The 25,618-nt window shown below is 55.8% G+C and overlaps 1 protein-coding gene across 7 annotated transcripts; it reads right to left on the bottom strand.

Annotated features, from left to right (window-relative positions):
- LDLRAP1 (low density lipoprotein receptor adaptor protein 1) lies at positions 1 to 25,618 on the bottom strand. 7 transcript variants are annotated; one of them, XM_027575352.1, is made up of 10 exons: positions 25,447 to 25,580; positions 22,591 to 22,693; positions 16,236 to 16,378; positions 14,983 to 15,095; positions 13,022 to 13,136; positions 7,621 to 7,693; positions 7,169 to 7,255; positions 6,467 to 6,597; positions 5,065 to 5,099; positions 1 to 3,598 (listed from the first exon to the last, which is right to left on the bottom strand). In XM_027575352.1, the coding sequence occupies exons 3-10, from the start codon at positions 16,329 to 16,331 to the stop codon at positions 3,427 to 3,429; spliced, it is 822 nt and encodes a 273-aa protein (XP_027431153.1). In that variant the 5' UTR covers positions 16,332 to 16,378; positions 22,591 to 22,693; positions 25,447 to 25,580; the 3' UTR covers positions 1 to 3,426. The 7 variants fall into 7 exon arrangements, with proteins under 7 accessions (XP_027431153.1, XP_027431118.1, XP_027431134.1 ...); XM_027575317.1 differs by lacking the exon at positions 22,591 to 22,693 and having other exon boundaries at positions 25,447 to 25,618; XM_027575333.1 differs by lacking the exon at positions 22,591 to 22,693 and having other exon boundaries at positions 1 to 3,531; positions 25,447 to 25,618.

Here is a 25,618-nt window from a genome sequence, read left to right as displayed (position 1 = left end):
GGCTCCCGTCCTAACAGGTAAGCAGGCCACCTGTTGTGATCTGTACACATGGGGTGGCAGGAGGAGGAAGGCCAGAGCCAAGGGCACAGAATCTACCCCGATTCCCCATCTGGGCTTGTTGAGAAGTCCTTGGAGAGATTTAACTGGGATGGCATCTCCTCCTGGGAGAGGAGACCTCGACATCCACCCGGTGAAGCTGAAGGTCCCATCAAATCTGAAAGGCGACTTTGTTCTTCCTGGCTTCATCCGTTACGCATGAAAGAGCAGACGGCGGGTGCTCAGGATTCATAATTTGAGACATCCGGAGACTAAAGACATTGGCCAAATTTAAACCGAAAGATGAACTTGTTGGGTGTCTTTTCAGATTATGGGAGAAGAAAGGAGAGAATTTCTTAGTCATCTATGATCCACTCAGAATTCACAGTGAGTCGGCCTGACATCAGAGGGCCCCGCCTCTGGGTTCCGGACATTTTACATATCACTGTTTGAAAGGGACAAAGAGATACGTGTTGGAGGAGACCCCCACTGGAGCCCGAAGAGAGGGGTCTTTCTGTGGCCGGCACCGTGGGGCTCACAGGAGGCCACGGGCAGCACGACTACAGGTGTGGCTCCAGGGAGGTCAGGATGCGGTGGGGTCAGGGGCACACAGATCTGAGTCTGGCCTATGGCTCTAAAGTGCTGGGCGCACGACTGCCTTCCTCCCTAGCCTGGGTGCTACAGCAGTAAAAGGAGCTAAAAGCACTGGGCCCGGAGGAGATCAAGTTCAGCACGGCCCCAGGCACACAGGAAGAGCTCAGTGACCTGCTGTCGGTTGTACTTTGACTTCCTCAAATGTATTGGGTCCAAAGGCCTTTTGCTCTGAGATAAACTTTTGAGCCTTCTCAATAGCCACCAATGACATAATGGTTACCCGAGTCACAGAAACCAGGGAGGTGGGAGGGGTGGAGCTTGCGGCAGCCTTTTCCCAAATGGGGAAGCCGAAGCTTAAGGAAAGAAGGGACCGATCCAGTGTCACAGCCTGAGTGAGGCCTTGGGTCTCCCACGTCACTAAGACACTTTCCACCATCCCCCACCCTGGTCCCCACTCACACCAAAGCCGCAGTCTGGAGTCCACTTGGACCCTGTCTGAACTGCCAGCCCCAGCACTTGACCCCCAGGCCTGGGTTGTGTTCAGCACAGAGTTGGCTAAATGAACGCATGTCGAGGACCCACGTAAGAATGTGACGGAGATGATGGGCATCCTCCCCAAGAAAAATGCACACGTGGACCCACACATAATCATATGCACATTCCATGGGTTCACAGACTCCTGGCCAGGAGGCCCCACCCTACGTTTCCACTGCCCTGGATTGCTGGTGCAGCCCCGAGCTCTCCAGGGATGACCTCGCCACACACCCACATCTGCTGGGTGCGAAGGGGTCCCACTGGGCTTCTACCAGGGGACCACAGACCATTACCCCTGCCATGCCTTGGCCTGTGGTCACTGCCACTGCAGCCCCTAAAGGCAGGAGCGCTCCCACCCGGCCACAGGCCACTCCCTCCAAGTGCTCTTTGTATTTCAAAAAGAGAACCTTTATTACTTAGTCTTTTCCTCATTAGAATGTCTTTTGCAGCAACACAAAGCAAAGCACAAGACTCATGTGCAGACACATGGGAGCACAGACAGCCTGTCAGCCAGGGACCCACACAAAGGCCAAGTCCGGTTCTCACACTCACACACACACACACACACACACAGCACGGCCTCTTGGGGCTTCTGGACCCTTGTGCCAGGGACAGCCGGTGTCGGGCCCTAACCTTGCTGCCTCGTAATAAATCCAGGGGCCGGTACCAAGGTCTGGGGTGGGCAGCAAGGTGCGGGGGCTGGGCAAGGAAAGGAACTGATCCCCGTATTCTGACAGACACTCTACAGATGCCACCCCACCCCTTGGCCAGGCACTTCTGTCTCTGTGCTCTGATTCAAGTGCGTAGAGAAGTAGATTCTGAGAAAGGGTGTGTGTTTTTCCTGGGCTGGTGAAACCTGCTACCATCAGTGCCTTGAGCTCAGTAAAGCCAGGCCCGGGAGCCACCCCCAGGGGGAGAGGGCACTGGCAGCTTTGCTGGGAGCCCCGGGGGCGGGGCGGGGGGGGGGGGGTTGGGAGGGAGGGAGCGGGAGAAGGACAGGAGACAAGAGACAGACTCAGCTGCCATGCGCCGACCCAGGGGTCAGGGTCGGGAACGAAGAAGAGTGTGATGCTTCGGCGTCTAGTTTGGTTTCACCCTCCAAATTAGCATCAACTTTCATTCCACGCAAATCGGCAGCCAGCCAGCGAGCAGGGCGCGGAGGCTCAAGCCAGTTGTCTGTGGAAAGGCACCAGATGGTTTGTTATGAAACACATTTTGGTCAGAAAAGAGCTGGGGTTTTTGGTTCCTGGGAGGACAACAAAGCCAGAAAGAAGGGAGGTATGAGCCGGGAGAGGCAACTTTGGCATCAGATCTGGTTCTACTCTGCCATCCACCCCTTCCACGCTCGGGGCCTGTCTCCTCTGTAAAATGGCGACAAGAGTCCTGACCAAGGCTCGGTGTTCGGCGCTACACACTGTCCCCGGAGGCGTGGGGAATCGGGGCTCAGAGACACCCACGCGGACGAGACAGGAAGAGCGGGCACGTGCCCGTCCAACTCGGGGAGGAGAGTGGGTTGGGGAATCCTGACGGAGAGACTCTGGGGACCTGTAGGCAGCCAGGTCCACTGGTTCCGAGCCCCGACGGGGACCATCTTGTGGAAGGGCAGACAGAAAGCTCTATGTAATGCAGCACCATCGAGGAGCCCCTGGGGGCCGCACCTGCCGTGTGCGCTTTAAAGTGCCAGCTACACATTGTCTTTGGTCAGCGGCTGCCCCTCTGCTGGGAGCCCCGGGGCGGGGGCGCAAGCCCAGGCCCGCGGGGCCCCGGCCGAAGGCACACTTGAGGACGCAGCGTTCTGCTGAGGCTGCGGGACCCTCCTGTGCTAAGGAGTGGGGGCGCCGCCAGGGAAATCTGGGTCCTTAGAAAGAGAGAAGGGACAAGAAATGCTTTGGTCACCGTCCTGACACCCGCAGCAGAGCAGAGCTTGCTCAAGAGAGGGCAGAAAGCTGGTTAAAACATGCGCTCGTGCCTGACGCAAATCCAGCTTCTGAGCTGAACCAGGAGTCACTGAATAAATATCCAAGGCATCCTTCAGTTCTTACAGAAAGAGTGGGGCTAAAAGAGAATTTTCTCCTTCCTCCCCTGCTTGACTGGATGCAGCTGTGATTCGCAGGATGACGGTGCCATCACCCAGCAGAGGGTGGCTGGGGGTCCTGGCGCCGGCCCCACGCTGCCACCATTGGCTTTGGTCTGTGTCACGTGTCCCACCAGGCCCGGGGCGCTCAGAAGCTGAAGAGATCATCCTGCTCAGCGCCGCTGCTGTCAGGCTTGTCCCAGTCGACAGGTGAGTGGCACTGCGCGTAACGGATGTCCTGTGCTGTCAATCCAGTGTCCAGGACCTGAGGGTTTGTCCGAGACTGCGCAAGCCTGGAAAGCAGAGCTCTGTGAGCCCGGGGCCCCCAAAGGGGGCTGGTGGGGGCCTGAGCAGCCAGTCCTGGGGCGGAAGTGAGAGGGCATGGGTGGGAGAAGGCCAGGACTCAGGGGCCAGAGAAGACAGTCCTGGATGTCAGGACGGGTGGCCCCTCTGACCAGAGTCTACCCTTGAGGACCAAACGGCTCAGAAAACTGTGGGGCAGGCAGGGGCATTCCCACCATGGAGAGAGGGTACAGGGGAGCCACCCCTACCCCAACTCCACCCAGAAAGAGGGGGAAGGGCAGCGCTCGTGTGGCAGTGAGGGGCACACGCGTGGTGGGGGCGGTGCAACCAGGAGCGGATCACCGACCAGACCTGTTACAGGAAGGAAGACAACCTAAGGATCCAAAGACTAGGGGAGAGGTAAGTAAATTACAGCCCAGGTCCTTAGAAGAAGGTGAGGCAGTCAATAAATGAGGTGTTTATAAGGAGTTTTTAACAGCCTGGGGGAATGCTCCTGATAGGTCAGTGTTCAGTGAAAATCAGGATTCCCAAATGCAAATACCATCATGAGTGATCAAGGCAAAAAGAAAAAAAAAATGTATATGTATAGGATTGGCGTGAATTAAGCCCAAAAGTCTGGGCTGTGGGATTATAGGATGGTGTTATTTCCTGTTTAATGCTTTGCTGATTTTCAAAGTTGTTAATAAAGGGCATAGGATACTTAAGTAATCTGGAAAAAGCAAATGGAAGATTTTCTTAAAATGAGGGGGTTGCAGTCAGCAGGAAGACAATAAAAAGAATGTCTTTGCCTCCCTGAAAGGGCCATCTATGCTGACTCCCCACCTTCCCAGGCTGGGCCCAGGGGTTTCTAGCAGGTTCCGGCAGGGAGGGGTTGGGGAGGAAGGAGAGGGCTGCAGGGGGCTGCCCAAGGTCCCCAGGGAGACAGGGGCACCTGACTGACCAGGCCCAGTGCTCAGAACCTTGGGCTGCCCAGGGCTTTCTCCAGCCCAGCCTTCTCGGGGCCATGTCCCCAAGCTAGCCCCACGGTAGCCATTGCTACCGGGCTGGCCCCTGGGAAGATGGGGAAAGGCCACTACCCTCAGACAAGACCAAAATATCTCCTTGCTGTGCCTGACATTCCTCCTCTATGTATCGCTCCACGGTTTCATCAAGCATTACCTCCTCCCTGCCCCTTTCCACAACTGCAAAACCTCTGGAGGGAACAAAACCAGCAAAAAGCCAGGTTTGGAAGGCTCCACCAGGTGTAGGAAGAGGGAATCAACCTGAGGGGCAGAGTATTTAGTTCATCTCAGATTGTGGTAGAGAAGCCACTAGGAATAGTTTTTGATTCAACAGCAAGAGCCTTTTAGCAGACCTGGCCAACCCCAGAAAGTGAGTTCCCCAACCCAGGAGGTATTCAAGTTGAGATTTTTTGCTCTGGAAAAGGTCAGAGTTCATGTTCTCAGATATGGCAAAGGACCCCAGAGACCAGCCCACAAATGCCAGGCCCTCTTCCCCAGCACAAGGAGCCCAGCTAATGTTACCTTGAAAATGCTTCATCCAGGCCGTCATCCAGCTCCTTGGGGGAAAAACAAAGCAGGAGATACGAACCCTCAGTCGGGGAGCCCGTGCTCACAGCCAGGGGCTAGCCCAGCCCTGGGTAAGCTTTGGGGACTCGGGACACAAGCGTAGGAGTCTGGTGAGTGCCTGGTGAACAGGCACACACGTCTCAACCCGCGGGCCCAAACCTGGGGTGTGGAACAGGAGAAAGGATCCGGGTGGGTAGAATTCCCAGCTCAGCCACCACTCAAGGGACACCTTGGGCAAGCTGCTGCTCCTCTCTGGGACTCAGCTTGTCCTTCCGTAAAATGAGGGGGTTGGACTGGATGAGGTAGATGGCTTGTAAGTTCCAAGAGCAAAGAGGGTAGGGAAGGTTTTCTTGCTTTCATCCACTTCCAAGCTCCGGAGGGATAACCGATAGCAGGAACCCCGCAGCTTAGGTGGGAAAACAATGGGCGGGGCTCCCTGCAGCCTCCCTGAGCAGATGGGTGGGTGCTAAGGGAGTTTCCCAAGCAGCAGAGAACGGGCTCCTGATGCCTACTCGAGGGGGCCATATTGAACGGGATTTGAGTTTCCCGAGTCCATCACCATTCCAGATATTTTACAATTAGAAATGTGTGATTCTGCAAGTGATCCGAGAGCAGAAAAGGGACGTGCAGTGGACACGTGGGGAAATGTGACTATGGCCTGTGATGATCTAAAGGCATCGGATTGATGGTAATGATTTCCATCACTGTAACGTGCTTGTGTGAGATGCTGATATGTGGAGAATTTGGATGAGAGGTGAACAGGAATGCTTTGTACTGTTTTTATAATGTTTTTGTAAGTCTGAAATTATTTTCAAGTGAAAAAACTTTTTAAATTTTTAATTAAAAAAACCCAGTTTCCTCTGGGAGATTCTGCAGGCAGAGGTCAACATCCTTGTTGAGGGGATGAAAAAGCTGAGACACAGAGAGGTCGGGGGCTTGCCTCGAGTCACAGAGCGAGTCAGGGCCCAACCGCTGACCGCCAGGCCTCAGCCTCCTCCTTCAGATGGCGGAGCAGGGAGGGTGTTGGGAGCAAACTGTGCCCACGCCAAGAACAAGGGAGCCTTTGCCTGGTCCTGTGGTGGGCCGAGCCGTGGGCGCTCAGACCAAGAGGCTGTGCATTGTGAGGAGACAGCTGTGCTGGGAGCCAAGCCTGCTGGGGAGGCAGCCCTGAGTTCAAAGGGACATTGTTTGCCCCCCACCCTGGGCCTGGGCGCTGCTGGGCTGAGTCTGGCCCTCCCAAAGGACTGAAGTCATGGGTGCCAGGGCCTGGGCCCTAGAGAAGCCTTAGGCCTCAACCAGGGATCAGGCGGAGGCTTGCTGGATCCCGGTGGGGTCCCCAAGCCACATGACCACTCACCCAGACAACACTGCTATTGTTCAAGGCTTGAGGCCTCGGTGCCTCGTCCATGTTAGTGGTATTAGAGCTGACTGTGGACAGCGGGGCCTTGGCCGTCTCTTCCAAGTCCAGCAGGTTCCCAGTGGCAACCACTATGAGGGGTCCGGTCAGGTGTGTCAGTAGGAGGAGCCTCCTGGTTCCAGGCCTCATCTCCCAGCCCTGTCCCGGAGGCTCCCAGGCTATCCTGGTCCTGACTCTGTCCTCAGGCATGGCCTTCCCAGGCCTATCGACCAGACCACCCAGAGCCCCACCCGAGCCCCACCTGAGCACCTCCTGAAGCAGCTGGACAGCAGCCCACAGGGTGAGAATCTCACCCCAACTAATGTTTTAGGCTGAAATTTTTACATTCACAACAGGTGTTAAGTTTTTAACACCTGTTCACATAATAAAATGTTAGATGTACAGAAAGAGATGTATACATATATTTATATAGTTGCATAGAGACATATTTGGAAGAACATGCACCAAAATGAGCAATCTTTCCCTTTATCTACATTTTCTAATTTATCTATGATGAGCATGTATTATTTATTTAACAACAAAACAAAAATAAAATGCCAAGGGTTTGCCCCAGCCCAGGAGGGAGTGAGTAGGGCCCTCTGGATAAAGGGCAGACCTGGATCATGCAGCTGATTCTGGCCCCACCCCCTGCCCAAGACTCACGGCTCTTCAACGACGGGGTGCTGTCTCGGAGGCCCCCGCCCAGGATGTCCCCTCCCTCTTGGCTGGCTTTGTCCCTCTTCTCCTTCTCTGTGGGACCAAGGCACAGAGCGTTGCAGGCCCCGCCCCCAGCAATCGCTGGACAGGGGCAGCCAGCAGCCAACGTGGGGGCGGGGGGCAGGCATTAGGTCTCCAGCAGGGAGGAAGGAAACTGCAGATTTGACCCTCACAAGCACCCTGGGGGAGGGAGACAGCTGTTCCCATTTCTTTGCAGGGGGACAATGAGACTCAGGCAGGTGAAGTGAGCTCTCCAAAGTCACACCCCAGGTAGGCAAGGAAGAGGGGAGTTGGGCCTGGACTCCAGGGCCTTTACCACCCATTCCCCACTCCTCCCTCTCTGCCAGTCTTCTCCCGTTCCACCTCCACCCCCCACAGTGTCCCTGAACAAGACTCACCTTCCTTGGACGCCTGCCAAAACTCAAAGGCGACTTTGAAGGCCTGGGCTACTGTGAGGGTGACAGCCTGGGCCTGAAAAACAGGAAACAGGGTGGGGGGGGGGGTGCCTGTTAGGCAGGTAACAGCAAGTCTGAAATGCGGGCCTGAGGCTCTGCTCCGCCAAGGCTCCGAACCGAACCGGCAGGTGGGTGAAGGCAGAGTCCCGGCCCCTCCCTGGTCACCAAGCAGCCCTGCAGTGTAACAAGGCCACGCCCTCTCCAGACAGATGGGGCCACATCCTCAGCACCAGCAGCCCAGCCAAGATTCCTGCCTCTGTTCCAGCCCCCACGTTTGCAATGGCTGTTCACCTCCACTTTTCCCCCCTTTCCTTTGGGCTTCTCTATATTCAAATAACTAGGGGCTGGCTTCTTCCAAGAAGCCCCCCTCTAATTACCCGAGTACTTCACACAATAACTTAGCCCTTGGAATGAGAGAGCAGAAAAGCCAGAACTGGAAAGGGCCTGGCCACTGCCTGAATGACCAACAGCCAGAGGCAAAGGTTCGACTCTGGTTAGCCCTATGCCAGGTCGGAGGGACTTCTAACTGGATCCACTATGGCAATGCGTGCCTGTGGCAGGGGACCAAAACCATTCAGTGACATAACTCACCGGGAAGAGGGGGTCACCCCTTGGCCCTTTACCCCTGAGGAACTCCCATGCACCCCTTCACACCCATCTCAGATGTCACCAGCTCTCTCAAGTCACCTGCACTGGGGCCCCACAGGCCCACCTACCTCTCTCTGGCATCATGCCTATCAAAGTGTCAGCAGCTCACATGCCTGTGACACCCCATCTGGGTGCTCCCTAAAGGCAAGAACCTGGTCTAAACACCCTGACCCTCCAGAGCAGGCCACGCCCTCCAGAGGTGCAACGCTGCATCTGCCTAAGGGGCCAGCCTCCTGAGGCCTCCCTCAGCCAGGACCTCACCCCAGCCCACATTCATCGCAGCCTCTTCCTCGCTCTGCTTCCAGTTCAGGGTTAATCACAGCTCAGCTGCTGGGCTGTGGGAGTCCCAGAGCTCAGCTGTAGCCGGAAGCGACATCCAGCTTCCCTCTGACAGCCCAAGCCTAGGGAGGAAAGCACGAGATTCTTCCAAGTGCACAATAAGTTCAGGCCTAACCAGCCTCAGACCCACTCCCTTTCCCTCCACCAGACGACTTGATTTAATTGAGAAATGAATCTGTGGCTACTGCCTTTAAAACTCTTTTTTCTAAAATTTAAAATCCTTAAACAAGCTGACTGATCCATGCCAATTAAACTTCATGAAGTATAAAAATCTCATTTGAATCTCTCCGTCATTTACATTTTTGATGCAAGTACGGGTGCTTTATAGCAAAACTTAAATATGGTAATTAAGTATGAAACTCTTCACAGCTGTTTACAATTTAAGCTGTCACGTCTGAATCAAGTTTAATAGACCCAGTTACCATTGAGAATTGCCCATGAACTAAAAATATGGGCTGATTACCAGCCAGAGTCAGCTCACTATACACCCAAGACAGGGCTGGTCACCTAACGTGGCAGGGAGATGGAAATACCATTATTTTTGCCTCCAGAATATCTGGGGCATGAACCTGATACTGTTTTTGCATATATCTACTTGTTCATTTGCATACATTTCTGCCCTTTCGCCCCGAAATCCCAAGCTGCAAGTAAACCAAATATAACCCAAGATGCACATGTGCGCAGGTGGCTGCAAGCCCAGGCTGGGCAGGGACTGGGGGTGGGGTGGGCCCTGCTCTCTGGGGCGGCTGCAGGAATCTGGGCAGCATTACAAGAAAGGACTGCTCGAGTCGGCCCACGGGGAGGTCTTCCTTCCCTGATCCCACAGGCTAAATGCTTATCCTTCCCAGGAGTGACTCTGGCCTGTGAGTCTCTCAGCACCTGAACTGGGTTCTACTTCACCCAGTTTTTCATGTCTCTGGCTTGTTCCCAGTAACCAGGCTGTGAGTTCCTTCAAGGGGCCAGGTCTAGCTCAGGACCCCCCAGGATTCCAGATCCCAGCCTAGTACATAGACCAAGTCTGGCCGCGGGTCCCTTATGGCCCTGCTGCCCCAGAAGCACAAATCCTGCACAGAAGGATTACCTGAGGAATGCCGATGGCCATGTACGGGATAATAGCCCTGCCCCAGCGTGCCCGGGGTAGAATCAGGGGCGTCACTTTGTTTCCTGTCAGTCCACCTGCACTGCAACCCTGGGCCCCCCATCAAAGCCGGCAACCCCACCTTCACTTCAGAACCCTGAGGCTGCAGTGCTGGTGGAGGCCTCCCGGTTGGGCAGATAGAAGCATTTCTTTCTGGAGGAACTCATCCTGGCCATGCCCAGTAGAAGTCACCAGGGGAGGGAGGCCTGGTGGCTGTGCTGCCCGAGCTGAGCTGGACGGGTGGGCGACCCAGAAAGGAACCCCTTCCCCTCCACCCTGGGTGGTCACCGACTTCTCGCCCAGAGAAAGGGTGGGGATGTGTGGAGACTGTGGGCCCCCAGCCAAAGGCAACGAGGGCTAGGTCAGCATGCAAATTCAAGTTTCCCCTGCAGGCTGACTCTACTTTGCCACCCACCCCAGCTCCAGTCACATCTGGGTCCTCAACCACCAATCATACCATTTAATTCTGCACCTGTGTCTTTGCGTGTGCTGACTCCTATGCTGGGGTGCATGCGCTCTTTCACTGCCCCACCCCTTCTCTCGGCCAGCAAACTCTTACTTATTACTCAGCCCTCAAAGCTTGATTCAAAATGTCTCCTTCTCTGGGAAGCCTTACTGACCTCCACCCTAGAACTGAGCCCACCGTGTTCCAGTTACCAAATCCTGGCCCTTCTCCCCCACCATCTCGTTGGTATCTCCACGGCCGATTCCCTGGGTCCCTGGTGCCCAACACAGGGCTTAGCCCGGGACAGGCAGCAGCGGACATCTGTGGAGGCACCTGAACCTGAGGCCCCCATCTCACCTTCTGCCTCCTTCTCAGAAATGTCCACTAAGCCCTGAGAATCTCAGGATTTCCAACATGGCCAGGATTTCCTACTGCCAACTTGGGCTGAGCAGAGGCCCGGGGGAGGGACGAGAATACCACTCTCACATCGGGTGGCCTATTGACCATGTCCTGCCCTGGGCTGTCTGAAGGGGGAAAGCCAGCTGAGAAAGGGTGGATAAGCCGGTAATCGAGCTAGTCAGCTCCTGACACAGGGCAAAGTGTGTGAGGAAAAGTGAAGAGCCTGGGCCCAGGTGTCCAGCAGTAGCCATGCCCCCTGCCGGACCAGGGTTCAGCTGCCAGCGCCAAGCAGCAGGCAGGCTGTTTTCCTCAATAACTGACCTCTCGGCCTGGGCCAGGCTGATTTTGTTCAAGCTTGTCTAAAGTCCTCTGGCCCCAGACCAGGCCTCCCTTCAGCCACTGGGCCAGCATCCGCTTTCTTTTACCCCCTAGCTCCTCTTCCCAGAGGAAGCCTCTGGAGCGTGGCACCCCTCCTGCCCAGGGTCCGCACCTGGCAGCAGTGGCTGTGGGCCACCGCTGCCCCTGCCCAGTGCCTGCTCTGGTCAGTGGGAGGAAGAGACAAACAATGGGGACATAATGAGCCTGTATTTTTAAGTCTCTGTGGCCTCATAAGAGACAAAGCCAAGAGTCACTGTCTGTGAGAACAAAGCCGTCATGGGAGAAGCCACTGCAGCCCGGGGACCCGGGGCATCACGAGGCCCTGGGTGAGTGGCTGGCGACACTGAGTCTGCAGGAAAGAAACAAGGTACACAAAAGAAAAGGGGCCTTTCAGAGCAATCCTGGAGGTCACTGAGGTGACCTTCATTCTGCTGATGGGCAAGCAGCCCAGAGAAGGGCAGGGTCTTATCCACAGTCACACAGCACAGGAGCCAGGACCAAACCCCTAATCTGTCTCATCCTGCAGTGTTTCCTCCAAAAGACCTGTGGGAGGCTGAACCGTGGCCCCCAAAGATGTCCACATCCTAACCCCTGGAACCTGTGAGGGTTAGCTGGAATGGCAAAGGGGACTTCACAGACATGATTAAGTTAAGGATTTTGAGATGGGAGGTTATCCTGGATTATCCAGGGGGCCCAATCACAACAGGCCTTCTAAGAGGGAGGCAGGAGGGTCAGAGCCAGTGACAATGGACTGTGACAACGGAAGCAGGAGGAAGTCTGGGAGGTGCTGCACTGCTGGCCCTCGGGTTGAAGAAGGCGCCAGGAACCAGGGAACGGTGGCCTCTAGAAAATTTAAAAAGGGCAAGGAAACGTATTCTCCCCTGGAACCTCCAAAAGGACAACTCTGCTGACCCACTTTAGACTTCTGACCTCCAGAACTGTTAAGAGAATAAATTTGGGTTGTTTTAAACCACTAAGTTTGTGGCAACTTCTTACAGCAGCTATTGGAAACTAATACCGTATCTCAAACAGGCCCTGATGGGTGGCAGGAAGCCTGGGGGCCACTTAAAGACTGTGCTGTCCTTGATGTGTTCGTGAGGAGAGGAGCAGGGGAGAGGATCTTGTCTCCTTGGTTCCAAGGACCACAAGGTATGGGGAGGAGGGCTCTGGGCTCCATACGCAGGTCAACAGAGGCCAACACTAAACCAATAAACGTCAGAAATCTCCTCACAGAGCAGATGTTCAGATCTCCAGGCCTCCGAAACAAAAGCATCAACACCAAAGGTGGACTCACTCTGCCTGCTTGTCCCAAAGTTCAAGACAAAGCCCAGAGACCACAGAGGTCCCCCCTCGTCTCAGCTGGATGGGGCAAGGGGGTTAGCCTGGAAATGGGACAAGGAGCTCAGGGCTCCTTGCGGCCATGCGGGGAGGGGAAGAAACATGGGTTTAAACCCTCGCTCTGCCCGGCCGGCTGTGTCATCTTCAGCAAGACAGCTGACCTCTGTGAATCTGCTTCCTCACTGAAAATAAAAACAGTGAAGCCAGAAGCAGCTGCTGCCTCACAGAGCTATGAGGACTAAAGTCCACCACTGAAAGAGGCGCATGGGAGGTGCCAAAAAATGGCCATTTCCCTCTCCACTCTGGCTACAGCGAGCCAGGTCGCCTTGCCTTTCCCCTGGGCCCTCTGATCACCAGTCTCCAAGGACTAATTCCTACAAGGCCCTGAACCCCCAGACTGTCCTACTGACAGGAGAGTGCCCCCCCATTCAAATCCAATCAAGCATGTTAGAGAGGAAGGGACCAGGGCACTCACTGGTGACATGGGCTTGTCACCGCCCACAGGCCAGGCTTACTCGGTGCTCTCAGCATCCACGTGGGATTCCCAGGAATTTCATACTTCATAGTAAGTGATGTCACCTCTGGGTCCTGCCTCCCCCCCGCAAAGGCAGGGCTGCCAAGGCCAGAGCCTGCCTGGGCCCCAGCCTCTTCCCACTGACCAGTTTCCGCTTGGTGCAGAGGAAGGCATGGCACTCAAGATTCTCGTTGTGCTGGCTCTGTGCAATGTAGGCAAACACTTTGTCGTGCATCTTGTCTGCTGTGCAATAGGAGATCCTGAAAGGCAAGTGGGAAGTGTCACCAAACCCGGCACAGGGGCCTGCCCACATCCGGGGTGCCCCACAGGGCATCTCCCCTGAGTCCCCGAGAGCCAGCTATCCTACTCTACCAGGGGGAGACTCTGGCTTTGGCCTCTGGACCTGGCATTCTGGGCCATCAATGGGGGGCACCCAAGCTAGGCAGGAAGGAGTGGAGGGTACTCCCCCCCTCTACTGAGTCATATCCCAAAATGGTAATAGCTATGCCTCCCCGAGCTTAAGGTTCCAAGGGCTGGGCTCTGCCTCCTCTAGATATGACTTAATTCTCAGAGTTGCCCTGAGATGGGTTCTATTATTATTCCCACTTTTCAGGTGAGAAAACCGAAGCTAATGGTCAGATCACCAGGAGAGTGGCAGACCTGAGACCTGCACTCACCTGCAGATTCCAGAGGCTGTAAGCACTGCCATGCTACCCTTCCGGGTCTGTGCTGACCACACGGAAGGGGGAGCAGGGCACCGCCCCGCCCACCGATGCCCTTCACCGGCCTTCCCTCCCCGACCTCCAGTCATGCCCCTGCCCAGAGGTTGGAGGAGCCCCAGGCCCTCTCTCCCAGGGTGTGGTCAGAGGTCGAGGAGCTGGGAGTCAGGTGAGGATGTGTGAAGATGACCAGCCCGGGAGCCCCAGCGGGTCCAGGAGGAATACACAGCAGTTCCCTCCTCTTGGAACACTTGCCCCCACACCCCTCCTCGTCTGTTCCCTCCCTGCCAGCTACTCAGCCCGGGAATCTCCATCAGCAGAGGAACTGGGATGGGAAAGGAGCTCAGCAAACTCCTCCCCCAGTGCTCCCGGCTTCCCTCACAGCCACTGACACAGGGATCGGCACCACTTAGGACCCCCAGGCCAGCAGCTACCTCTTCTCCACCCCAGTGGATCCAGCCTCCTGCCACCTCCCCGGGGAGGCCTTGCCAGGTCTCCCCAAGACAGGCCCCTCCTTCTCTGCCCTCCTTGCTGGCAGGGGCTGGGTCTGAGGCCTCCCCTAGTCAAAGGAGGCAGGCAGAATCAGGAAGGTGAGGGGAAGACACCAGCCAAAAACTCTAAAACCAACCCCCCACCCCACCCCCCAGGACTGGCTTGTGCTCCAGGGGATTGAGCCATGTGCCTGGAGAAAAAGCAAGAGGGTGGAGGAGCGCCCGGCAGCTGAGTGCCTGCTGGACAGAGCTCTAGCCTCCGTGCCCTGGTCCCAGCTCAGCCACTACTTCACTGTGGGGACTTGGGCAACTCCCCAGGCCTCAGCTTCTCCATCTGTAAAATGGACTGTCCCTTCCAGCACTGAAATCCTACAACTGACCAGCCAAGAGAGGGAATGGGGAGAATTTAAGGTTCCAAGGGCTGGGCTCTGCCTCCCTGAGAACAGTGCCCTCCCCCCTGCCCCCCCCATACCATCTACGCTCTGGCCTCCGACTCTGCCCTAAGACCTCCCTGAATGCCTGGCCAGATGTCCAGAGCTGAGCTGCTACGTTCACAGCTCTCGGCACCAAGCCTGACTCAGCAGCATGCCTGGGGAGGGGTGGCAGGGAGGGGGTCCTAGCCCTGAGTAGGCCTCAGCTGCCTCCTGCAACTCGGAATAATGACAGCAGCAACTGCCCTTTAACCAAGTGCCCACTGTGAGCCAGGCACTGTGCACCCAGCACTTTCTAACAGCACTGAGAGGCAGGGTTTGTTTCCACCCCCCCCCCCCCACACACACGAGGAAACTGAGGCTCCAAGGTCACGGAGACAGAAAGTGGTGGAGCCTGGATTCAGAAGGGGCGCCCCACCCACTGCCCCCAAGTGGCAGAGTGAATGTGGGCGACACTGAGCATACCTGTAAATGGACACATTCTCAATGAGCTGGTTGGTGATGTTGTCAGTCAGGATAATCCCCCGTGGCGACACCTTGAGGGTCACTTTCTGCAGCTTCTTCCCGCTGGCCTTGGCCTTGGGGTAGATGTGGGTCAGAGAACCTGCCTGCCCCACTTGGGACCTACTCTCATGGGCTACACCTAGCTAGTCTAAGCCCCAGACTCAAGGCCCCCGGGAGGCCTCAGCGTAGAGACGCAGACACGCTGGGGAAGACAGCCGTCAGCCCACTCCTGTGATAAACCCAGGGACAACCACTGCCCACGGAGCGCCTGCTGTCTGCCAGGCCCTGGACCTCGAGTCGTCCTGAGAGGCAACAGAGCTTCTCCCGAGGAGGAAATGGGACTCAGAGGTTAAGGGAGCTGCCCAAGGACACACAGCTAGGAGGGACTGCAGCATCCGAGCACCGAGTGGGCTATCACAACCCAGCAGGGTCACTCCCGGGGACTCAGAGGTTAAGGGAGCTGCCCAAGGACACACAGCTAGGAGGGACTGCAGCATCCGAGCACCGAGTGGGCTATCACAACCCAGCAGGGTCACTCCCGGGGACTCAGAGGTTAAGGGAGCTGCCCAAGGACACACAGCTAGGAGGGACTGCAGCATCCGAGCACCGAGTGGGCTATCACAACCCAGCAGGGTCACTCCCGGGGACTCAGAGGTTAAGGGAGCTGCCCAAGGACACACAGCTAGGAGGGACTGCAGCATCCGAGCACCGAGTGGGCTATCACAACCCAGCAGGGTCACTCCCGGGGACTCTCCACTCCACCCACTACACGGCGAGGGTCTGAGCCGAGGGGTCCAAGGCCACCAAGGGAGGTGCCTTTATAGGGCCATGCTTACTCAGGATGGCCAGCTGGGGAGGGTGCAGATCTGTCTCTGGTGGGTTACCCTGTCCCTCAGACCAGAGGACAAGTGGTTGCATGACAGCAACCTCCCCACTACTCCTTGGCACTAAGTCACCAACCCTGAGACAGGAGACCTGAGTTGGGGGAGGGGAGACTGGGAGAGGCCATGGCCACAACAGCTGGGGAGGAGGACATTGACCCTGACCCCACAAGCCCAGTGGCTCCCCTCTACCAGAGTCCCTAAGCTGGATGCTAGGGGATGGGAACAGCTCAGATTGGAATATCCAATCAGGGTAATAAGCAGAGGATGAGTGGTACCCCAGGAAGAAGATGGCCTTTGGCTCATGGCTCCCCCACCCTGACTGGGGCTCACCGTGGCCACAATCCTCTTGACAGCAGCAGCTGACAGCTCCTCACCCTTGGGCTGCTCCACCAGCGTCATGCCCAGGTACTTGAGGCTGAAGAGCATTCCCTCGAGCAGCGTCTCCCGAGTGTCTGTCCAGTTCTCCGGCAGCTCTGTGCAGAAGGAGAGGCCTTCAGACCCTGTCCTCCCAGCCCCCATTTCCTAGGAAGACCAAGCAAGGGGCATGGGGTCGTCCATCTACCATTATTTTTACCTATAATAAAGGGCCAACATTTTCCAGTACCTACCAAGCACCACGGTAAGAAGCCTTCCATAAAATATTCTCATTAATCCTTATGACAACCTATGAGGTAGACACTTTTATCACATGCACTTACAAAGACATTGAGGCCCCGGGAGGTGAAATCACACAACCAAGTCCACAGAGCCAGCAAATATAAGAGCCAAGATCTGAACCCATACTTTCAAGTTCAAAACCCAAACTCTACACTTCAAAGCTAATACCTGCTGAGAGCAAACCATGCTATTTTCTTGCTGAATCTTCTACACGATCCTGTGAGGTGGATGTTATCCTTACTTTACAGATTAGGAAACAGGCTGAGAGAGGCATCACATACGGTGAGGAAAGGGTTGGGAGTCAGAACTCAAACCTGGGCAATTCCCAAGGCCCCAGCCTGCTCTGCTGGGCTCCATCCGCACAGCCATGGAGACGAAGAGGCAGGGAGGAGAGGGACCAGGAGAGAGGCAGGGGGCAGGGAATGGGAGAGGTGACTGCTCAAATGACATCCTATGAAGGCTGCTGGAATCCAGGGGGTTCAAGTCCCAGCTCTGCTTCCCACCACCTGCATGTGTTGGGCAAGTCCCCTCTCCTCTCTAAGCCTAGTAATGCTGAGGCCATGGTACGGAGCAAGGGTCCTCTGAAAACCCTGCCCAAGACTGAGATCAGGAAGGTTGGGAGATGGGGGAAATGAGCCCAGCTCGCTGGGTAGGGAAACAGACCGCGGGAGAGAGAGCTGGAAAGCCCCCACCTCACCCCACCCACGCGAGAGAGGGCCCTGAGCAGGCAGAGGGACAGGAGGGCAAGTGTGGACCTCATCAGCGGTTTGAACAATCCCAAGGTTCCTCCCCAGATCACTCAGCTGGAAGCAATGAAGCCAGAAAGTGGAAGGAAGGTATCTAGGGATCCTTCCAAGCCCGATCACCAAGACGAATGAGCACCCCACGCTCCTGCCTGTCAAGGCCCTTTGCCTGTCCCTTATGATCCTTTCTCCGACAATGCTGCAGTGTAGTAGGTTATTATGATTGTAGCCACATTTAAAGAGGAGGAGACAGCTCTTCAGCGTCACATACCATCTTGGATGGGGCAGGATCCACAGAGAAATCAGTTTCCAGGGGCCAGCATGGAGATGGCCAGGACCACTTCCCTGGACCACTTTCTGGGAGAGGAGCTGGGAGAATCCTGTACTCTCCCTGCTCCTCCAGGGATCCTGGGGGGCTCTAATGGAAGAGCCACGGGAAGAAAGCTTCAGACTGGGCATTACTAGTGCCAGGACAGCTGAGGCCCTGGCAGGGCTGTGGGCCCCGCCTACAAGGCACAGCCTGGTTCGGGGGTTCCCACGCTATCAGGCCCAGGTGGTAGTACTGGGCCCTCCGCCCTGTCTGGCCCATGCTGCCCCTCCCAGCAACTGTCTTGGAGTTCTACTTCTCCAGGGGCTCGGCCTCCCTCTCCACCAGCCAGAAGGAGCCTTGTACACCCACACCTCTCTGGTTTTGACTTGAGCAAGCCACTGTCTCTGAGACTGCTTCTTCATCTGAGAAAGAATGCATGTGTGTTGGGCAGCGAGGTGTCTTACAAGAACTTACAGGTGTACCCAGTCCCCCTGTCTGACGTCCAGGTGAGCAGGGACGTGTTGGCTGGTTATTCAGAGCCTGGCATGCAGTTGGCACTCAATATCTGCTGAGTGAAGAAATGACCCGGACAACTCCAAGGCTTCTTTCAGGTCTGCAATGTCTCAAACCCCATCCTCAGCTCCGGTCTCCAGCCCACTGCCCTCCAGCCCTTGCACCTGGGCCACCACCCCAAGAAGAGGCCCAACCCCCGCTGAGAAGACCCCCCCCCAAGGGACCCTATCCTCTGCTGTATCAATCATGAGCCTGTTTCATTTGATCCCCCAAAAAGAATCAGAAAGTCCCTGAGGTGACCCAGTCCTGGGTTGGGTGATGGACGTCCCATCAGACCTGAGCCTTTCTCTCAAAGAAACCAAGACCACCACCACGTCATCAGCGCAGAACAGAGCTGTCAAGTAACACAGACAACAATAACAAAAGAGCAGCTCCGACCATTACTTCTAACATTCACAGCTACCTGGCGGCCTGGCATTCTCATTCCCCTTTCAGAGGAGGAAAGGGAGGCTCAAAGGACATGTGATTTGTCACATTAGTTGTCTATCTGACTCTAAAGCCCAAGCTCCAAGCTCCTGACCAGTAGCCCATACTACCCTCTCATGAGGCAAACGACCTTGATTTTGGCAAAAGGTCAGGAAGAAGTACCCAGAGCCAGAGGTATTTCCGCCCACACTTCCTAATTCCTGAGGCCTCCCCTGAGCAGGTACTCAGACTACTGCTTTCAACCTGAGATGCATCTGAGCAAGGATGGCCAACTATGTGCTACCATGCCTATCACTGGTGCCCTTGACAGACATGGCTAATCAACTGCAGCTCTATTCCCCCTGATTTACAGGCTTTGGACTATTTCTCAATACAAGGCTCCCGGGAGGCAACACCAATCGATCGAGGGTGGCCTCGTCCATCTCACTATCCATACCTGCCCCACAGCGAACAACCTTCCTCCCCGCCATTTTCACGTCCCCACTCTCCCATTTCCTTCGGCTCAGGCTTTCCTGGCCCATCTCCAAAACCACTTCCGCTCTTTCCATTCCAAAGGGCCAAAGCTTGCCAAGGTCACAGATGACCTTTTTGTTGTCAAAACATTCCCCAGTCCTCCCTGACCTCTGAAATGCTTGGCATATTCTGCATTCTTCCTTCCCTGGCCTGACCCTTACCCCACTCCATGGCCTCCTTCATGAGGGCCCTGGTAGACCAGCTGCCACTCATCCTTGGAGACCCTCTGCCCAAACTCCTCACATGACAGATGACGAGGCCCAGAGAGGGATGGGACTTGTGCAAGATCACACAGCAAGTCAGAGCTTCACCCCGCCACCCCGCCCCAACCAGCTCCCGATCCACTACAGGCAATTCCCACAATGACTACTGGGGAATCACAGGTGTCCCAGTGTCCTCTCCCACAATCTCCCTACATGCACACACTCATTCACACGCACATGCACACACAACGGAAGCTCCAACCATGCAGAGCTTCTTCCTCGTGATGCAACATTTTCTTTCCCACTTCTATGCTTTTGCTCAAGGAGTTCCTTCTCTCAGAAATGCCCTTCCCTTTATTTGATTGAAACCCCTGGCATCCAGCCTCATCCAGGAAGCCTTCTTGAAGGCAGGACTGCCTGGCAGTTAAGAGCAAAAGCCTAATCCTAGAAACCCAGTTCTGACATTGAGTGATCTTGAGCAAATTAATTACCTTCCCTCAGACTCAGTTTTCTCATCCATAAGATGGGGGAAACAACTGTCCCCCGCTCACAGGGCTACTGTTTTGACCCTTTGATGAGATAATAAAATTAGATAATGAGATAATAAACGCAATGTGCTTATTAGCACAGAACCCCGCCCATGGTCTCGCCTCTTGATGGGGCCTCGTCCCTCTGTGAGCAGGTCGCCTGTGCCTCTCTTGGGCGTGGATTTCCTTCTCTTCCTTCTCCAACCACATCACTCACAGCCAGCAGCTGTCTACCGTGTGTCTTCCTCTTGAAGGACTTCCATTCACGTGTGTCTCCCCCCGGAACCGGAGAAGGTACATTCCTGTCCAGTGTTGCAGCTCTGCCGTGTCCTTTTCCCCCTTCCCATTACGCCGTCCTCCCAGGCCCAGCGAGATCCTCCTTCCCCTCGAGGGAGGGAACCCTGCCTCTGCTCCTATACTGTCCTTCTGGGCATGACTCATCTCTTCAATGAGGTGGAAGGTCTCTCAGGCCCCACACCCTCCCTGAAGAAACCCACACCTAAGAGCACTCAATAAGGCAAACGCAGAGTTGGTGCCTACTCACCAGCCAGCCACCTCAGGCTGGAGGCCACATGCTCCTTTCTAGGAGGAGCCCGGGGCCTTCAGGAAGAGCTCCCAGAGGCCCTCAGGCAAATACAGGCCTGAGTCCACAGCCCTGTTCCGGTCCTGGTTATTTTTGGCCCTGTGGTGCATAATGACTGCGCTATTTTAACTTTGCAATTTTACAGATGACCTGCCGTCAGAGTTAGCTGGGGACGGACCATATGCCCAGTTTAACTCATGGCTGCAAACATGTGCTCTCTCATCATTAAGCCCCCTGCCCAGGACTCAGAGCTGGGCAGGGGGCCCCTGTGCCCCTCTTGCTGCCCAGGAGACCCAGCCTGGCTGGTGTCTGGAACATCAGAGTGATAGCCAAACCCATGGACCAGGGGGAACCTCCAAGGGCCCTGGCCTCCAGACTCCTCCAGCCTGGTGGGAAGGTGGCCTCAGAAGCCACTAATGTCTCGGAAAGGGACTCAAGCTCTGCCATGACCCGGAATATAGCTGCTTCTCTAAGGCCACAGTCTCTTCATCTGACAAATAGGTTCAGTTCCTCAAGAGCATCATCAGAAATAGGCTCAGCATGTAAAAAGTGCCAGCAAATTTCAGAAGTTGTTAAGATTATCAAAAGAAAATAATTTAAAAAATGATCACAGCATAAGCTCTCATTTCCTGGGTACCTACTTACTCTTGTAAGAGAAAAACGTGCTGTCAAGGTTAAAACCATGGGGTCTGGAGATGGGCTGTGGGATTCAGTCACTCCACCTCCCTGGTCCTCAGTTTCCTCACTTAAAAACTGGGACAAGAAGCATGTCCACCCCACGGGGTTGCTGTGAGGATGAAGTGAGTTCACATACCAGGTGGGCTTAGAACCATGCCTGGCACATGCTGAGGGCCACTGAAGTGTGAGCTACTGTCATTACCAAGGGCCCAGGGCTAAGAGCTTGAATGTGCACACACAGCCATTTGCAGTGTTTTGCGAGGAGAGGCAAGGATATATTAGGATTCCCACTTTCCAGGATAAAGAGGCTCAGAGGAGTCTGGCCATGACTCTTAATTGACAGAGTCATTTAAGGCGTTAAGCATTAAGACATGCTCGTCTTTGCCTCCCGCAGCCCCTGCTGTTCACCCATGCCCACAGCCCACCAAGCCCCTTCCCACGTGAGGCAGGGGTCACGCGCAGGCTCACCCAGAGGGGTGGGCATGCTGTCCTGCACGGCTGCCTGAACAGAGTGCCCCTCAGTGAGCAGGGGATGACCTAACTCCTTCAAGGCACATATGCCTCCCCCAGCCACCAGACCCGTGAGAAGCAGGGCCCCAGCCTCCAGTTAAATGTCCCCTGCACCTGCTGCTCCCTCTGGCTGGAAGGCTGTTCCCAGATTCCTCCCTCCTGTATTCTCACATGTGCTCCATGTCATCTTCCTGGAGAGGCCTTCCCTGACTGCCCGCACTGACGCCATCAGAGCCTCACCTTCATCCCCTCCCTGGACACCATTTCCACACACGCCACCTGACAAGCCACCTCTCTGCCTGCAGCTCTCTGGCTACCGGAGGGGCCAATGCCCATGCACACTAGGGTATTCAGGGCTCCCATCCCCGAACCCACCGCTGCCAGGAACTGCCCCTCAAACAGAATAACTGAAGAGCACATTCTCCACTGCCCCCCAAAACTCCCCACGGGATGGCGCTCCAGTCACCCACGCTGGTGAGTGGCTTCATATTGTCCACGTTTTGGACTTTCTTCCCTTCCCACTTCTCCTGAAGGTATTTCCCGGGATCTTTTCCCAAATAGATGACTCACACTCAGATCCTTCTCTCAGCATCTGCTTTCTAGAAGAACCCAAAGGAAGATACCACTCTAAGGAAGTGGTCCCCGCCATTTCCTCAGCCCACTTTATCCCTCTGCATGGTGTCACCACTACTTATCACCAAACCACTCATTTGCACCCTGGTCATTCTGCTTCCTCCACCAGACCGTGAGCACTGCTGGGAGAAAGACGGACTTGTTCACCAGACTCTCCAGTACCTATCAGGGCATGTCACATAGTCTGTGATCAATAAGTATTATGACTTGGGGGTTTATTTATAGTATCTTTTATTGTAAATACTATAAGTAAGTACAAATAGATTCTCTGTCTCCCACATACCACCATACTCTAGCTTTTCTGGAACCTGTATCTTGTATTTCTTTACCTGCTCTGAGTTCTCTGACAGCTTGTAGGGAGCCTGAAGATCAGAGGGACCCCTCTTGGAAAGAAGGGTACTGAGGGGCCAGGGTGAGCCACTTTTCAGGCAGCTGGAAGAAAGGAAAATCCCTGGCTAGTGACTGAGATTAAATATTTATTTTATGTGAATATTTATTGAGATGGGAAAAAGGCCATGTGTGGGAGAGGGAGATAGTTCTTCAAACTCAGGACCAGCTGGGAGACAGGGGGCCGTGAGGTTCAGTGTTAAAAAGCGTGGGGTTCTAGCTTACTGTGTGACCTCAGGCAAGCTGCCTCCCTTCTTTGGGTTTCAGTTTTTCCACAAATGAAACAGTGATCATGCTAATCCCAGCTGAGGATCTTGAGTGGTTTGGTGAGGAGCAAGTCACAGCTGATAGCAGGTGTCAAGTCTAACCTTAACTCCCCTGGCTTCATTTTGGCCCCAAAAGTCAACCACCAGGCTCAGTTCCAGTTGGCCGGAACACCACCTCAGACCAAGTTACCCCAGCACCTCTACCCCAGACACACCCCACAGCGTCCCTCTCTACCTTGTGGCCACTTCTGTTCTCAGGGGCTGTCAGCCGTCAGCCCATCCTGGGATGGGGCCTGCCCCAGCTCATTCCGTGGCCAGAGTCCAGGAGGCACGGTGATAAGACCCCCTGGGCTGGGGATTCGGAGTGCTACCTCTAGGAAGCTGTGCTGGAGCCTGAGCCTCCGGTCTTTTATCTCTGACACGGGTCTGTTAAGAATCCCTGCTCTGTCACCTCACAGGAGCAAATGAAATAACAGAAGCAAAAACTGTGTAAAACATAAAGTGACAAAAGCAGTAGTTACTATTTATTGAATCCCTTTGCTATTCCAGGCAAAACACTATTTCATTTAATCCACACCAAACACCCACCCCCCTCCCCCACCCCCCCAGCCTGGTACTACCGTTATTTACAATTTACAGATAAGGAAACTGACAATAAGGAGGGACAGGTGAAGGTTCCACCCAGTTCATTCTGGGTCCAGAAGGCTCAGGACAACACTCTGGGGGTCTGCAGGGAAGGGGGGTTCTCCTCTCCTTTTCTCTGCAGGTGTAGATAGGCTCTGAGCCCCCAAAACTTGTTCTCCCACAGTAACAGTCATGTTGAAGGTCCACATGACATGAAGGGGGAGTGGGACAGGAGGAAACCACCAATGAGGTGCCAGTAGGAAGCATTATCAAGAATTTTCCCAACACCTCCATCAGGTTAGAATTTTTATCCCCATTTTTCTGGTGAGGAAACTGAGGGTCAGAAAGGAAAATGACTTGTCAAGATCAGAGCAGCACAAGAAACTCTTTTCCACCATCCAAGGTGGCTACCTCTCCCCCTTCCCCAGAATCAAAGAGGCTTTTAAGCTTTCTTCCCTTACCCCGCACCCCCTTCCTCCCCCACCCCAAAAGAACTGCAGGGTTCCACCACTGTAACAAACCGTTATTCTCAGAAGTCCTAGTCAAATCCCTTAAGTATTTATTTAAAGGGGCTATTTAGGGGCCAATAAGTGTGGGAGACAGTGCATCCCTGGGCCAGCCCAGACCAGCCCTAATGGGTCTCTGACCCCACCCCCACCAGCAGGCACCAGCCCATGTTCCCAGTGCCAGTCTTGGTTTAGGAGGTGGCCACAGCTGGAACAGCAGAGTGGGGCAAGAGGGAGGGGAAGGGCGGGCTTTCTAGGCCCAGACACGCTGGCACTGGGAACTCGGGCTCCCCTGGCGGAGCCCTGGAAAGAAGGAAGGGGGGGTGGGGTGTGACTGTACTGTCAGGGGTTTCTTGGAGGGGGAGGGGAGCGAGGTGGGGGGGAGGGGAGTCATCCCCTGGAGGTCCCAGGTGTTTGATAGGAGGGTGGGAGTGTACAGAAGTCTTGGCTCAGGCTCCACATCTACCAGGAAGGCCTGTGTGACCCCAGGCAATCCACTCCCTTTCTTCTGGAGAAAAAAAGAGGGACTTGGGCTGGGTTTCTCAGGCCTCAGGGGAAAGTGCCAGGTGACGGATCACTGAGAGTAATCTGAGACGGGGAGAGAAGGGGGGGGCCCCCTCCCAGCCTCCCAGACGTCCCCGGGAGAAGGGAGAGGTGGCAGCGAGTCTGCCATTCGCCTGGGCGCCCCGGGACTTCGGAAGCCCGAGGGGGAAAGTGCGAGAGAAAACAGGTTTCAAAATTAGCCAGAACGCCAACCTCGCCACCTAGACGTGGGAAGAGGAGGGGACGCAGGGGTCTGGAAGGCTCGGGGTGTGGTACCTTCTGAGACCCCAGGCTGAGCCTCGCCCCCAACCTCAAGTAGGTACCTGGGAAGCCCGCTCACACCTGAGTCGGTTCCTGGACGCCTGGGGGTCAAAAGACGACCTCAAGGGCTGGCGGTGGGGCGGGGGGCACGCGGGCTCCCACCGGCCGCGGACCTCGCGGCTAGGGCGCAGGGCTGCGGGCATCTCCCCAAACCCCGGTGCCCACTCCTCCTCCCCCGGGCACTGCCTCCCCTCCCGCTGAGCTCCTGTCTCCCCTAAGCTGCCCAGCGCGGCGAGGTGGCCAGGTGCCGGGGTTCGCGCAGGTCTCTTCCCCTCACCTGCGGCCCCTCCGACAGCCGCCTGCACCTGGGGAGCCCGAGCCCCGCTCTCCCCCTCCCCCAGCTCTGCCCCTCCTCCCCAGCCGCACGGAGCCGGGACGGGAGTGGGAGCCCGACTTGACCGCGGGCGACCCCCAACCCCGCAGGACCGGGCAGGGCCGCAGGGCACCGGGCAGACCGCGCCTCTGCCCCCGGCGCCCGCGGGAGGCCGGTCCGCTCCGCCCGACCCCCGCCCGGCCCGGCGGACGCGCACACACTCACTCCGATGCCGGCCGCCGCCCCCCCAGCTCTGCTTGGCGAGGCTGGGGCTCCGGATCAGCGCCCGCCCGGCGGACTTGAGCGCGTCCATGGCCGCTCCGGCTGCCGCCGCCAAAACTCCGTCAGGAAAAACTTTCCGCCGGGGCCGCGCGACGCGCGGACTCCGCGCTCCTCC

The sequence above is a fragment of the Zalophus californianus genome, chromosome 4 (genome assembly GCF_009762305.2).
Source record: "Zalophus californianus isolate mZalCal1 chromosome 4, mZalCal1.pri.v2, whole genome shotgun sequence".
NCBI lineage: Eukaryota > Metazoa > Chordata > Mammalia > Carnivora > Otariidae > Zalophus > Zalophus californianus.
The sequence above is the reverse complement of the archived record's forward strand: the minus strand, read 5'-3'. Positions and strand labels throughout refer to the sequence as shown.

Coding starts and splice junctions, on each gene's coding strand:
- LDLRAP1 (XM_027575317.1), bottom strand. CDS start 25,534: ATGGACGCGCTCAAGTCCGCCGGGCGGGCGCTGATCCGGAGCCCCAGC. Junction 7,694..13,021: donor TCTGCACCAAGCGGAAACTG/GTCAGTGGGAAG, acceptor CCTGTTTTTCAG/GCCCAGGCTGTCACCCTCAC. Junction 6,598..7,168: donor CACCCCGTCGTTGAAGAGCC/GTGAGTCTTGGG, acceptor GACCCCTCATAG/TGGTTGCCACTGGGAACCTG.